Genomic DNA, 16,756 nt, shown 5'->3' with positions numbered 1-16,756 from the left:
GAGGTATCTAATACTATTACATACGTCCATTACATAATGGTCCAATCTGATTTGACCTCTTCTTTGCATTTATATATGGGAAGAATTCCTTATTGCCACTCTTTGCCAGCGATTTCTCATAATCTGCCTTTTCCAGCCTAACCTTTTCTGTGGCACTATTACAGATCAATTTGTAGCTATTATAGGCTTCAGTACTTTTTATTGCTCTATAGCTTTTCTATGCTGTCTTTTTCTGCTCAAGTAATGCAACTTCATTATTCATCCAACTTGGAAACCTCCTCATGGAGTATTATTCTAATGGTGTACTAGGGGGCTTCGCCCCCTGCTCGCTGCACTCGCTTCTTTTGATAAAATACTTACAGAAGCTTTCAACACTGTGTGTCTCTTCCTCAGCTATGAATACATAAATATGTTACTATATCTATATAATATCAGTGTAGATACATCATAGACAACTCTTAAAGAAAAACTACAATTGTAGTGTGAAAGGCATCATTTCATCTGTATCTCATATTGTTCTCATCCTTCACAATGAGTTACCAAGTATTGCACTACCTCGGATAAGTAGCGCTTCACTAATACAGAAGACTATTGTTACTTATTCTCAGTGGGCGCCACCACCCAGATGACACTGTTTTAAAGCTAGATGGCTTTTCATTGGTGGGTGCCTTTCACACTACAATCGTTTTTCTTTAAGAGTTGTCTATGGTGTATCTACACCGATATTATATAGATATAGAATCTTAAACTCTTAAAATATTATGCCTTGTTGTATTTAGTTTATTTAAATAAATCCATTACATATGGAAATCAAGAATGGTACCACGTGGTCATGTTAGATAAACATAGCATGTGACCACACTTAAATAGAAGCTTCTTTTACCCCAGTAAAACAAGCTTCTGTTATGTATTTTTGTATTTGTTACGTGTTACCGCATAACCCACATCTCTCTTCTCCCATTAGCTGAATAAATATCACTAGGAGGAAAATTATTTTAATGTATGGAAAGATATGCATTCAAGGCTTCAGTGATTAATGTTTTAAAGGTATACCATTATTCAGTTGTATTCACTTTCTGTGAGATATCTGCCCAGTTAATAGAGGCCATGTGGCACCTTAAGCCGTTGTAATTTTCTTTCCTGAAATTATAACCCATTCCTTTGCCTTACTGCTACCTCTCTCTCTCTCTCTTTCTTCATTGTCCACCATAAACTCTGTCATCACATCCTGCTACTGACAGTACAGGAACCTGTAGCAGGAAGTGATCACTTCCTGTTACTACTATCAACCATATTATATCATCTGCTTCATGGGTTGAAGATCATGTCTAGAATATTCTTTTCCCTAGTATTTTCCTTGACACATTGATACAAATAACAATCATCTAGTTGATTTAAAAATTTTGTCCCTGACATGTTGAGTTTCCTTCCCATTTGCTCCAATCAATTAATTATAGGCAAATTAAAATCACTCATAATAAAACATTCACACTTACTTTATTTATGTTACAGTCAGACCTTCAGATGAAGTTCCATTGAGAGAGTACGAGGTGAATTTTTTTTAAACTTAAAGTGGAATGATTTTACAGAAAAACAATTTAAAAATACAGTAAACACTTTCCAATCCGGTTGCAGTTAATCCAGATGTCGGATAATCTGGATTGAAATATGAAAAATTCTGTTTTCAGTTTAGCACTTTGAAAGACACACGGGATTTAGGAAGGCAGATAAGTAACTCTCATTGCATGCTGATTGACTGCTTGAGAGAGAGACGAAACATACATTACATTGTCTTCCATGTTGTTCAGCATTGTTGTTGACTCTGAGTAGGATGGACATTATTGCTTATATTGCTTCATTTGCATACTTCTTTATACATATGTACATAAGTTAACATAATTTATATAATTAATGGGTTCTGAAGAATTAAAAAGTGAAATAAAAAGAAAACACTTTAACTATCATTAACAAGCCCAAAGTGATAGAACAACTTGAAAATGGTGTTCCTGGGGAAAAAAAAATTGCTGAAGAATTTGGCCAATACCAAATTCTACAGCAATTTTTTTTTTTTTTTTTTTTGCCCAGTCTGTGTCAGATATTAAAAAACAAAAAGGAATCTATAAAGACATTTCCTTTAAAATTCAATGTGGGGAGTGATAAAAGAAGTGTATCAAATACAGACATTAAAAAATCCAAAAGAAGCATTGCTGGAAGAAGCTGTTTTAAGAGGTATTCATAGCAAAGACCAATGCCATTAAGATCAAATGGCATTGGTGTGCGACGCCAGCACCACCTGATAAATGTTTAAAAAGACAATACATTTATCCATCTATCGATGGATAAATGTACTGTCTTTTTATAGTTTTTAAATAAAGACCCTACAGTGATAACTTTTTTATTTATTTTCATCAGCACTATCATTAAATTTTCTATTTATTTAGGTTTAAGTTTTTTTGTCTTTTAGGGCTATTTTTTGCTTCACTAATCAGGATTATTGCTTAATCCAGATGACCACTCCCCCCATTAAACGGATTAGCGAGAGTTTACTGTAATTAATTGTACTCGTGCGCTTTAAATTTTATATTTGCAGCGCCAAAAAATGAATGAATAATAAAAATATTCATATATATCCACATTATAAATCTCTTAAGAATTTAGTTTTTTAAATTTAATAAATGAATAACGACTACCACAATTATGAAATCGATATTTAATTTTCAAAAGCTTGTCTATTACTCTAATTAGCTTTAAATTTTATATTTGCAGCGCCAAAAAATGAATGAATAATAAAAATATTCATATATATCCACATTATAAATCTCTTAAGAATTTAGTTTTTTAAATTTAATAAATGAATAACGACTACCACAATTATGAAATCGATATTTAATTTTCAAAAGCTTGTCTATTACTCTAATTAGGAACCAAAAGGAGTTTTAGTCCTGGATGGATCCCTTTCAATTCCCAAAATAAAATATTTTGTTTTATTGTTCTCAATAATAAAACATTGTGATTAATAAACAGAAATACTTCTAGTCCACACCTTCAAAATTACCCTTCCAAATTTCAAAGTATGCAGATTTAAAAAATAAAATTTAAAATTCTATTTGCATGCCTGTCTTTATGCAGCCTGCTTGATACATTATTGCTTATCTTGACTTCCAGAAATGCTAGTAAAAAGTGCTTCTAACAGTTTATCTTTCAAAATTAATGTGTTGGGTAAGCATATATCTTTTTTTTTTTTTTTTGCTATGTAACTCATTCAGGGTGCATATAATAAGCAAAGTGTCTGTCCACCTTGTCACAGTTCACCCCACCACCCTCTGCAGACCACAGTTTGTGTGCCACTGCCATATACTGTACTATTAGTGATATGTAAGAAAGAAAAAAAATGAATGAGAAATGTTGGGATCAAAGCATTCTCTATGTGCTGGTTTGTGTTTTGAAAATTGTGCATCTGTTGATAATGTAACTATGTATTTTATTATTTCAACTAACATAGATATCAGATTTGTAATTTCTGCTCTAGTGACTGTTTGTCCCTCTTTACCAAAGATTGTTTCTTTACCGAAGATTTGTGAATTGGAGAAATGTTTGCATATTTACAATCAACAGGAATTCTCACCTGAGTATTGAGATGCTTTCATTATTATACCTAAAGAATTGAAATCTCTTGCTACATTCTCCCAAACAGTTATTGCACTTTTAATTGTGATAATTGATTCTCCAAAACCTTTTCAGCAATTGCAAATAATTTAGGTTCTTGGTAAATATTGGCTAGGCTATATGAGCTACTAATACCCTTGAGCTTGTGTTCACACGTGAATATCAATTAAAAAAAAAAAAAATTCAGCTTATTGACCACCTGTTTATGGTTGTCAGCAGTGTTATTGCTACTGTCCTAGTGGCCTAATATAGTTTAGCACTTTCCTTCTCATGTCTGCATTTGTAGATAATTCTTTGTTACTGTTGTTGACTATTTTTTGCTAGACTTCTCATAGCCAGCTCTAGCATATTCAAGCTCCTTTCTGAAATATCTTTTTATGTTGTGAAGTCAAACACACCACACCTTTCATGGCAGATGATGGTATCAGAATTAGCATTGGCAAAACGATACAAGAAAGCAAAACTTATACAGCTAGACACGCCAGATGATTTCCATAAAAATACTACACAGACACACACTCAAAAAAAGTTTATTTAAAAAAAAAAAAGAACCTTTTGAGGGGGGGGGTAATTACATTAAGAAATAGTAATCTAACAAAACCTGGTTAATTGAGAAATAGTGAACATATAAATGTCTGGTATTTTCTCATTTTCCTTTCTTGGACAGAAAGCTTCCATACCAGACTGCCCTGCACACTTGGCAACACTATATACAGCATCATCCAAAAAAAAAAAAAAAAAACACTCAATTTGTATATTTCTTCTAATAATAATTCATCTAGACACTTTAAATTTATTCAGATTACCCAATTCTACAGCACTGAGTGGAAATTTATTTGAACAATCAGTTTTTAAATTTAAGTCACCATGTAGATGCCCAGTTTCCAGAGATTGCAATATTTACAGAACTCCAGTGGAAGTTTATTTGAACAATCAGTTTTTAAATTTAAGTCACCATGTGGATGCCCAGTTTCCAGAGATTGCAATATTTATAGAACCCCAGTCTTTCTTGATAGAAGTATCCTTTTGTGTTCCAACTCTCTTGTTCCTCTTCTCTGTGCCCTTTCCAACAGATTTATGTGTTCTAAAATGAGTTTTTCAAACCTGTATGGTTTCTAACCATTACTTTTTATATAATGGGATAATCACCTCTTTTAGCCTGCTAGCAGAGGTTCTGCATATCATTACATAAGCTTTGTATTTACACAGTATTCAGGATGTAGCTTGACCATTGCTTGTATAATGGAATAATCACCTCCCTGCTAGCAAAATTCCTGTATACCATTAACAAAACCCCATGTGCTGTCCTGGTAGCCTGCCTGCACCACTCAGAACTTCATATCAGACTGCACAATTACCCCAGGTCTTTTTCATTTTCCACTTCCCAACTGTAGTACCACACAGTTGATACGTTAATCTGGGATTACTGCTACCCATATGCAGTACTTTGCATTTATCATTTCTCAGCCCAACTGCCTAATTTTTCTAAATCTTGTTCCAATAGCATACTGTCATTAACCACCTTGCCAACCTTCACATTATCTGCAAACTGAGACATTAAGCCAGATATACCTCCTTCAAGGTACCTCCGTAGCCAACTGGTCAGGAGCGGGAGTGCAGTAGCACATGCTCTTTGAGTAGACCGGGGTTCAAACCCCTGACTGCTGAATACGGTCAATCTGCCAACCCGCATGGCAGATTATGGTCCATTTTTCCCTCAGCATGAATTGTTGAGGAGGCTTCCATCCTGCATTGGGTTGATAATGGCTGCAGTTTACTTTACTAGGGTTTAGCATTGCACCCACTGTTGTTTTCTATATTTATCAATGATATTGATGAAGGCATATCCGGCTTAATGTCCAATTTTGCAGATGATACAAAAGGTTGCAGGGTGGTTAATTAAAGTATGCTACTGCAACAGGAAGTTTCTTATGCTACTGCATAAGAAAGGAGATAAATCAGAAATTGGAAATTATAGACCAATTAGCTTGTTATCCCACATCTACAAGTTGTTCACAAGGGTCATTACTAACAGATTAGAAAGAATACTTGATGAGAATCAACCGAAAGAGCAAGCTGGCTTTAGGACAGGATTCTCAACTATGGATCACCTTCATGTAACAGCTAATGGAGAAAGCTAATTATAATAGCTAATGGAGAAAGCAAATGAATATAAAACACCATTATGCCTGGCATTTGTGGATTATGAAAAGGCATTTGACTCCATACAGCATAAGGCAATGTTTCGGGCACTGGAAAGACAAGGCATAGATACCCCATATATTATGATTTTTAAGAAAATATATGAGAGTGCTACCTCCTTTATTAGACTAGACAAAGACAGTAGGAAATTTAAAATCGAGAAAGGAGTTTGACAAGGAGACACAATATCTCCGAAGCTGTTTGCTGCTGCCCTTGAGGAAGCTTTCAGAAGATTAGACTGGTTGCAGAAAGGAGTCAATGTGAACGGAGAGTACCTAAACCATTTACGATTTGCAGATGACATTGTGGTCATAAGCCATGATCCCAAAGAATTAGAGGAAAATCTTAATCAGTTATGCACAGTTAGTAAGGATTTTGGACTAAAGATGAATACGGCTAAAACAAAAGTAATGATGAACAAGTATGCCACAGAAAGGGAAATAATGATTGAAGGAGCAGTAATTGAAATGGTGGAGTCATACACCTATCTGGGACAAGTTATTAGCTGTAATAATGATAAATGGCTGGAAGTCAAGAGAAGAATAAATTTTGGATGGATAGCATTCAGGAAATATAGTCACATACTGATGAGCAATATCCCAGTTTGTCTGAAACGTAAAATAATGAACCAATGTATACTCCCCACTATGACTTATGGAAGTGAAACTTGGGCACTCACCAAAAGAATGGAAGAGAAGCTGAGAACTACACAGCGAAGAATGGAACGAATTATATTGGGAATCAGACTGTTAGATAAGAAGAGAAACACATGGATTAGGCAGCAAACTTAAGTAAAGGACATTCTTATCAAAACTAAAGAACTAAAATGGTCTTGGGCAGGACACATAGCTCGAAGACATGATGACAGATGGACTAAGAAAATAACAGAATGGTACCCAAGAGGAGCTAGAAGAAAACCTGGAAGACAAAGACGGAGATGGATAGATGAGATTCATGAATTTGTGGGTAGTAAATGGATAGCTAGTGCTCAAAACAGAAGGAACTGGAAAGTTGCTGGAGAGGCCTTCATCCTACAGTGGATTGAAAATGGCTGATGATGATGACTGCAACAGGAGCTGGAAAAGTTTGGCAGATGGGCTGAGAAATGGCAGTTGAAGTTTAACATTGATAAATGCAAGGTATAGCATATGGATGGCAGAAACCATAGAGTAACGTACCAATTGTGTGTGTGTGTACACTGAGGGTAGTGGGAAATGAATCAAAAAAAAAAAAAAAAAAAAAAGACCGGGGAATAATTATACAATCAGATATAAAGTTCTCTGAGCAGTGCAGATAGGCTACCAGGACAGCTCATGGGGTTTTGTCAATTATAACAGGAATTTTGCTAGCAGGGATAAGGAAGTGATTATCAAATTGTATAAGGCAATAATGAGGCCACATCTTGAGTACTGTATACAGGTCTGGAGGTCTCATATTAGTAAGGATGTGGAGCTGCTGGAAAGAGTAGATCTGATTTAGGTGTTTAAGGCTTTGAATGGATTGAACAAGCTCAATGCTGATGGGATTCTTCCTCTTGCTCAGACTACACACATGAAGGAGCACAAATTCAAATTGAGGAAGGATGGTTGCAGAATATATATATATATATATATAAAGAAGTTTGCCTTTAGCTAATGGGTGGTTATTTGTTGGGACAACCTTCCATCTATTGTTGTGGAAGTTGATAGTTTTAAATAAATCCAAGCAAGAATTAAACAAACTATTGGAGTGAATAAATAGTGAATGGGAGGTGTTGTTTTTTTGGCTGATGCTGTATAAGCTTACTTTTTTTTTTTACATCGTTTGCCACTGCTAATATTAATGCAAAATGCATAAAAGGAAAAGCAAATAGAGTTGCATCTGACTCCACAAGAGTCAGTGCAACGAAAACAATTGTCATAACTACTATCAGTGGTTCTGATAATAGTTATATTCTTATAAAGAATTCACTGGATATTCTCTTCTAGTTAGTTTATGCAACTCGTTTAGGAAAAATTTATGTTGGAAAGTAGACTTACTGTCTCACTTTCATTCTTATAATTATCCTTCTTTCTTCAACAATTTCGTTCACTTTACACAAGAATGCATCTTATTTATCTTGAAATTTTATTAAATTTTCACATAGCAAACATTTCCTTCTTCATTTGGTTGCTAACTGCCAGATTATTATATACTGTATATCTTATTCCTGACCTCATAAGGACTTTTTTTATTTGTGTGGAATTTTTCAGTAACCAAAATCCATCATTGTAAAAAATCAGCAGATGCTTTGTCCTTTCAGTTATTCATAGAATTATATTAAATAAAATAGTTGTGGCATGTAAATTCAGTATATGTTTTCGTTTAAAAGGTATCAGTAGTGTATTAAAAAAAAAAAACTGTTAAAAATTGCTCATTCATTTATGTATATTTGTAGGAGGCTGCAACAGCAGCTAAACAACAGCAACAGCAGCAGAAAACCTCTACTGCTACAACTCCTTCAGGGGATGAACGAGATGATGATGTTGGTCCAGTACCAAATATGGTTCCTTCTCAGAGAGTACGAAGAGGTGCAGTTAGTGCAGAAACTTATTCAGAAGAGGATGCTACAACCTATGAAAAAAAGGTAGAAGAAAAGGTTTATTTTATTGAAATATTCTGATCAAGCACTTTTTAATATTCAGTTTATTTTAAATTACTTTTTGTTCAAAATACACTTTATACAAAATTTTAGTTATATAGTATCGGTGTAAATACACCATAGTTAACCCATAAATTTGAACTACGTAAGTAGTGTAGAAGGCATCGTTTTAATTGTATCTCATATTGTTGTTGCCTTCACAACAAGATAGCGATATTGCATTACTTCAAATAAATAATGCTTCTCTAGTAGAGAAGACTACTGTTATTTATTTTCAGAGGATACCACCCCAGACCATCGTTTCGAAGCTATTGGGCTTTATCATCAGTGGGCAGGCAAGTACCTGGTAATACAACATGCCATCACAGTTGCGAAGTTATATCCACGATATGAGAGATGCCAAAGGGCATTGGTAAAAATGTAATTTGAAAATGAAATGCACAAGGCATAATTTCGAAGCTATTGGGCTTCATCATCAGTAGGGGGGGGGTACCCTGGTAATACAACATGCCATCACGGTTGCGAAGTTATATCCACAATATGAGAGATGCCAAAGGGTGTTGGTAAAAATGTAATTTGAAAATGAAATGCACAAGGCATAATTCTTATGGGTTTTGGTAATTAACTATATAGTATCGGTGTAAATACACCATAGTTAACCCATAAATTTGAACTACGTAAGTAGTGTAGAAGGCATCGTTTTAATTGTATCTCATATAACACCCTTTGGCATCTCTCATATTGTGGATATAACTTCGCAACCGTGATGGCATGTTGTATTACCAGGGTACCTGCCTGCCCACTGATGATGAAGCCCAATAGCTTCGAAACAATCGTCTGGGTGGTGTTATCCTCTGAAAATAAATAACAGTAGTCTTCTCTACTAGAGAAGCGTTATTTATTTGAAGTAGTGCAATACCGCTATCTCGTTGTGAAGGCAACCACAATATGAGATACAATTAAAATGATTCCTTCTACATTACTTATGTAGTTCAAATTTATGGGTTAACTATGGTGTATTTACACCGATACTATATAGTTAATTACCAAAACCCATAAGAATTATGCCTTGTGCATTTCATTTTCAAATTACAAAATTTTAGGAAGTTATACATTTTTAAAAATATCTCAATTGTCTCTTACGAAGATTTCAATAAAATTTTGTGCAGACATCTATAAATGTAACACACAAGCCCACCAAAACAAAATGTACGTACATGTCTTGAAAATTTCATACTATGAATAAAGGCTTATTTAAGATTTAATAGGAGTTATGATCACTATTCACAGCCTCTGTACAACTGTTACACTAAGCCCTCATGCATCCCAAAAGGTTATTTGGGAACTTAGTTAGCAAAAAAGTCCTGGCTCATTAGAGTTTTTGGAAAGAGTTGAAACTTATACAGTAATGTTCTGCAAAACATACTAGGCTGTTCTTTGAGTTCATATCTGGGATTTAGTAGGCCACTCAGCACCTCCGTAGCCAGGTGGGCAGGAGCAGCAGTGCATAGCACATGCTTCTTGATTAGACCGGGGTTCGAGCCCGTGACCACCAAATACGGAGGATGCGGCAAAGTCAGAGAACTACCGCATATCCCCGGAGCAATATGGCCTTAGTTGCTAATGCTCCTAAAAAAAAAAAAAAAAAAACCAAATAACAAATAACAGTAGGCCACTCCATTCTTTGAATGTTTTTTCTAAAGCCAGGCAAAGGGGGATGCAGAATGTTTATTCAGTTTATCAGCAATCTGTATAGCATCATCATCAGTTATGCCATACATATCCAATGGACCTGGGACCCTCCAAAGTCACTTGACTGGAGACTTGTTTGTACTTACTGTAGGACTTTGTTCCCCATCAATTTATACTTATCCCATGCATTTTTCTTCTCTACTGTTATGCTCATAAGATTATTGAGCATTTGTTTTGGACTAAACCTTGAACAGTATAGGAAGCTGGGAGTATAATGTGTACAGAAAGGATTTCTTTTCTTTTTTTTTTTTTTTTTTTATTATTAAACTAGGTAGTCCCAGTCAACTTTTCTGACAACAGGACCAAATTGGGTGGGTATGCTCTTAGTTAAGAAGCACATAAAATTTAAGCCGGTGCTTCCAGTAGTAGCCATTGCAATGTTGAGTCAGTATGTTGTGATATAAGCACTGGGAAAACAAAAATGCCCATTGATGGGAATTCAAACATCAATCTTGATTATCTACACTCACTGCCTGATGAATTTGCCATTTGTTTGTTTGTTATTTGGTTTTAAGGAGCATTAGCAACTAAGGCCATATTGCTCCGGGATATGCGGTGGTCATTCCCTGACCTTTCCGCATCCTCCGTATTTGGTGGTGACGGGCTTGAACCCCGGTCTAATCAAGAAGCATGTGCTACGCACTGCTACTCCTTCCCACCTGGCTACAGAGTCTTGCCATTTGTAAGGATCGCACTGATTTTTTTTTTTTTTTTTTTTTCACAATGCAGTGGATTCTGGATTTTGACACTCCAGCTACTAGACATGTGCTATAGAGATTTATATGCTAACTTTCCATGCACAAGTAGTTCATTGTTACTATTATTGCTGTTTCATCAGAAACTCTCCATGAAGATCCACTACATTTCTATTCACCACTGACCCATCTTGCAATTTGTGCACACATGAATAGATAATGTGCACTGAATGCATTTTCAGATCCTTTTTTGATCACATCCTCCGTGCAGCAGAATTACTTCCACGCTTTTGTGTTTATATAGTGCCTTCACTTTACTGTTGTGCCAATGCACTGTGTAAGTTGTTATTCGAGAAGATTGGTGATAAACAAGAGTGGTTTCAGGTAATGGCTAAAGGCGCTAAAGCCCCCCTTCCTTACAATCAAAATAATGTGAAGTTTTTTACTGCTATATGATGATAATTAAAGCTTAATGGTTCCTTGGAACACTTCCTTAACCCTCCTCCTCCTCCTCTAGAAAATCCTGGGACCACCCCTGGTAATAAATAAAAAAAACTGTAATAGACGTGCTAATTAGTTATTAAAATTCTGTGGTTCTTTTTTTGTATAGATTGTCCCCAAAGACTATAAAACAATGACTGCATTGTCCAAAGCCATTGAAAAGAATCTCTTGTTTGCCCATCTAGATGATAATGAAAGAAGGTATGTCACTGTTATACTGTAATTCATGTCTCTACTTAGTTGTGTATAGAAATTAAAATATGTTAAATATCCTTGAAACAAATGATAATTGAATACTTAACACAGTTTTGCCATTTATTACCATTAAAAGCAATTATTTAAACAAGAAGTGGTCACATCCGTTCTAATATTTAGTAGTAGAAACTTAGGAAAATAACAAAAGGTAACCACTCCTTAACATTCACCTTTTCAATATAAAGAAATATTGGAACTTATATTTAAAAAAGATTAAAAGAAAAGTAAAAATTAAAAAAAGATCAAACTTTATTCTTCAGGTTTTCATTTACAGTGTAATGCATTACATTAGCTGAGGGATGATACCGTTGCTCAATTTATAAAGTAATAAAGATTAATAAAAGAACTTATAAAGTTTATTAAAAACTGAAAATATGCAGTTTATTTTCTTTGAAAATAAACTACATGTTTTCAGTTCCTAAGTTCCTTGCTAATCAAGTCTAGAAATCCAAGCCAAAACACCACCTTTGCCTGTCAATAAATTAATAATGACTGTCTTTTGTTGTCAATTACAAAAGACTAGTGAGAAACAGGTACAGAGACAATACATCATTAATGTCAAAACAAAGTGACAGCGATCGCAGTCTACTGATGTGAGATTTATTTAAAGGTGTAATTACCATCAATGGTAAAGGGAAGGGTTTTTGTTTTCTTAAAGGTGACTACAGTGGTCTCAGGCAGTTTTTAAATTCTATACAGCGAGATGAACTGATGATGATAAAAACAGCGAATTCTAAATGGGAAGCCTTCAAGGAATTAATCTTGGAAGCTACTAGGCTATTCGTACCAACTGAGAAATACTGTTCAAGATTTAGACCTAAATGGATGTCAGATGAACTAATAAGGCTCATGGCAGAGAAGAAAAATGCGTGGGATGCATAAATATTATCAATTGACACAGAAGCCTAGGACAGATATAAGCTAGTCTGTAATCAAGTCACTAAGGAGATTAGGCAAGCAAAGGCTGATTATGAGAAATCCTTGGCAAAGGATGCAAAGAAAAACAACAAAGACTTCTTAACTGCAACAATGTAATAGAAGGAAGTGGATGAATCAGATTGGTCCACTTGATGTTGGTGGTTCGACTGTTGATGATCCTGTTCAGATAGCTGATGAACTGATTGAGTATTTTGCATCTACATTCGTACATGAGGAATTCTGTAACGAAGGGGAGGACAGAAGTTTACTAAACTTCTGTCCTCCCCTTCGTTACAGGGGGCTAAATGATTTTGTAATAACTGGAAGCAAGGTGGAGGAGAAATTGTTGAAGTTAAACACATAAAAAAGGCACCTGGGACAGATGGAATCTATCCAGTTATATTGAAGGAGACAGCGAGGGAAGTAAGCAAACCCTTAGCCATAATTATGAGAGCATCCTTAGATTCAGGAGAGGTACCCATGGACTGAAGATATGCAAATGTATCCCCAATTCACAAAGGGGGGGGGGTTAAAGGATGACACAAATAATTATACACCTGTTAGTTTAAATCATATACTTGGATTTCAGGAAAGCTTTTGATACTGTTGCAAATGGAAAACTCCTGTACAAATTGCAGTGGTATGCCGTTAAGGACAAGTTGCTGCAATGGATAAAGGGATGATTGAGAGGGAAACAGCAGAGAGTGGAAATAAATGGACACTGCTCTACATGGGCTAATGTTATTAGTGGAATTCTCCAGGGTTCGGTGCTGGGTCCATTGTTTTGTGTATTTATCAATGATATCGATGAAGGTATATCAGGTGGAATGTCCAAGTTTGCAGATAATACAAAGGTTGGCAGAGTTGTTAATGATAGTAAAGACAGTATGCTACTGCAACAGGATCTAGAAAAGTTAGGCAGACGGACTGAGAAGTGGCAACTGAAGTTTAATATTGACAAATATAAAGTACTGCAATGGGTAGGAGTAACCCAAGAGAAATGTACCAACTGTGTGGTACCACACTGAATAATTCTGAACAATAATAACATAGGTGGAGAATGAAAAAGACCTGGGGTAATTGTGCAGTCGGATATGAAGTTCTCTAAGCAGTGTAGACGGGCAGCCAGAGCAGGTCATGGAGTTTTGTCAATGATATATAGGAATTTTGCTAGCAGAGACAAGGAGGTAGTTATACCTTTGTATAAGGCAATGGTCAGGCCACACCTTGAGTACTGTGTACCAGGTCTGGAGGCCTCATTTTAGGAAGGATATAGAGTTGCTAGAACAAGTACAGAGAAGGGCAACAAGATTGTTGAGAGGAACAAAGGGGTTCTCTTACCAAGAGAGGCTTAAATTCTGCAAGTTGCAGCATCTGGAGATTAGGCACCTGTGAGGTGATCTGATTGAGGTGTACTAGGCTTTGAATGGCTTGAGCAGGCTCAATGCTGATGGGATACTTCCCCTTGCTCAGATTAAGAACCTGAGGGGACATAGATTCAAATTGAGGAAAGACAGTTGGAGAATAGATGTGCAGAAGTTTGCCTTTAGCCAGTGCATAGTTGATTGCCAGAACAGAGTTCCATCTGTTGTTGTGGAAGTTGATAGCTTAAATAAATTTAATGCTGAACTAGACAAACATTTGGAGTGACCAGATGGATGAAATGGGAAGAGGTGTTTTTTTTTTTTTTTTTTTTGCTGGTGCTCTATAAGCTTGCTTTCTTGCATCATATATCTCAACTAATGCAAAATGCTAATAATGCTAAGTCATGCAGTAAATCTAATTATTATATTTAAAAAAAAAAACAGTAGGTTTACACATTTCATTTTTATAATCAAGGTGATTCATATGCTGATATGATCCAATGAAGTGTTACAACTTCAGAAATTTAATACACTCATGGGGACGCTGCATGACTTTATGAGTAAATTTGATAAATTGTGGACTTAGTTTGGCACCAGATGACTTTCTAGCATGAATTCCTAAGACAAAAGCTTGTTTCCTTATAGCAAAAATATTTCAAAAAATATTCTGTCATCCAATAATGCTATTCGGAGAAAAAGGTTTTTTTTTAACCAAATTGAAATGAATCAATTCCACAAAAAGGAAAAAGGAAAAAAAAAAGGAAAAAGAGTTCATGTACAGTGGTCCTGGGTTCGGAAACTGACAGGTGCACAATGAAACAAACAAATTATCCCGTCTTTTCTTGATAGTATTTATCAATATCAGTATTTATCAATATCATTAAAAGTAAAGATATAGGCATTTTTCAGATTAGTTATATCAATCTCAGCCTGAGAATCTACCAGATGCTATTAAGAAAGAGTTCATGTACAGTGGTCCTGGGTTCGGAAACTGACAGGTGCACAATGAAACAAACAAATTATCCCGTCTTTTCTTGACATTTTAATAATTCCTCATGGTAGTGCTGAGTGGCAGAGAATATTCAACCAGATGAAAAAAAAACTGAATTCAAATCTTTTTCTGGTGCAGTTTTGGAAATGCTCTTGACAGCCAGTTCTGAACAATAATACCATTGTTGTTAATAAAAATTTGACTCAGTATTTACGGAGAGGCGTAAAATCTGGTACAGTGTCTTTGTTGAAGCTGTCATAATCAGTTGATGACTTCTATTTCCTGTTTTTTCCATTTTTTGCTTCTTTAAACTTCTTAGCACTTGACTGCATTAACTGTGACACCTCACAGAATGAATTCTGATAACAGCATCCCCTCATTATCAAAAAATGCAATCAGCATGACTCCCACATGTGATTTTGACTTCTGCACCTTTTTTGGCCTTTGTGATAATGTTTTCCATTGGGAGCTTTGAACTTTGGTCTCTAGGTCATATCCATAGGTGCCTCCGTAGCCAGATGGGCAGGAGCAGCAGTGCATAGCACACGCTTCTTGATTAGACCGGGGTTTGAGCCGTGACCATCAAATACTGAGGATGCGGAAAGGTCAAGGAATGACCACCGCATATCCCCGGAGCAATATGGCCTTAGTTGCTAATGCTCCTAAAACTAAAATAACAAACAAACAATAACATATCCATACACCTAAGATGCCCCGTCTGTCATAAATATTGTTAAAATGCAGGACCCAACACAGCTTGCTTTGCCTCATCTTTCATAAATTTTGCTGAAATGCAGAATCCAACAAGCTAGCTTGAACAGCTCAAATGAAACAAGAACTCGGTGATGCTGTCTTTAATCTCAAATGAGATTGCATGGAATAAACTTGGTACTCACTTGCCTCATATCTAAATCCTCAGTCAGAACAGCCAGAAAATCGTATAGTAATAGTATTCACCAAATAGTGCAAGGAAGCCATAGGCTTTTGCTGCACTGGTAAAAAAAAAAAGCAGTAGATAACAAAATGCAAATTATATGCTTCCCTCCTCATAGAGGTAACCAGTTGACCTTTGACTTTATTCAAATTGTCAGCCTCAACTACCTGCAAGGAGGACATACTGTTCCGGCAATCGATGACTCATTGACTAAAAGAAAGCTCTCTACAATCTAATCTAAACCTCAACCCCTGTAATTTGAATTTATGGCACCAAGTTCTGGAATTCTTTATAACAGTGAAAATTCCACCTCCTTCATTTTACTAATCCCTCTCAGAGCATTATAAAACTCAATCAGGTCACCTCTGAGGTGCGTGGCTGCCAAGCCTTATAGCCCACATATTCAGTCTTTCCTCGTGCAGTCGTCCTTTTACCAATCTCACCATTCAAGTTACCCATCTATGGACCCTTTCAAGAAGCTGAATGTCTTTTTTCAGATGAAGTCTCCATACTTGAACACAGTATTCTAAATGTGGTCTTACAATTATACAGTGGGATTATGACATCCCTGTCTCTACAGGATAATATTTGATAAATCATTGACAGGACACCATGGGCTTTCCTGGCTGCCTGTTTACACTATTCAGAAAACTTTGTATCTGCCAGTATCTTAACTCCTAAATATCTTTCCTTCTCCACTGTTTTTAATTTAACCCCACCAAGTGTATAATTTATTTGTGGGTTGCTGTTCCCCAAGTGTAAGGCTTTGCATTAAAACACTTCTCTGACCATCTTTGAAGTCTGTTCGTGTTATCCTGAAGGAGCACTGCTTGGCACTGATCATTAAGGACTCTACCA

General features: G+C 35.8%; 1 protein-coding gene across 4 annotated transcripts in view; it reads left to right on the top strand.

Annotated features, from left to right (window-relative positions):
* Positions 1–16,756, top strand: part of Pka-R1 (protein kinase, cAMP-dependent, regulatory subunit type 1) — a 145,399-nt gene that overhangs the window by 42,879 nt on the left and 85,764 nt on the right. For all 4 annotated transcript variants that reach the window (XM_090375903.1, XM_090375899.1, XM_090375901.1 and 1 more), the window contains exons 2-3: positions 8,285–8,473; positions 11,546–11,637. In XM_090375903.1, the coding sequence (XP_090232029.1) occupies positions 8,285–8,473; positions 11,546–11,637 (281 nt within the window). The remainder of the gene's footprint in view (positions 1–8,284; positions 8,474–11,545; positions 11,638–16,756) is intronic.

Source organism: Mastigoproctus giganteus, chromosome 6 (assembly GCF_048544385.1).
Source record: "Mastigoproctus giganteus isolate SK-2022 chromosome 6, ASM4854438v1, whole genome shotgun sequence".
Taxonomy (NCBI): domain Eukaryota; kingdom Metazoa; phylum Arthropoda; class Arachnida; order Uropygi; family Thelyphonidae; genus Mastigoproctus; species Mastigoproctus giganteus.
This window is presented reverse-complemented; position numbering and strand designations above follow the sequence as displayed.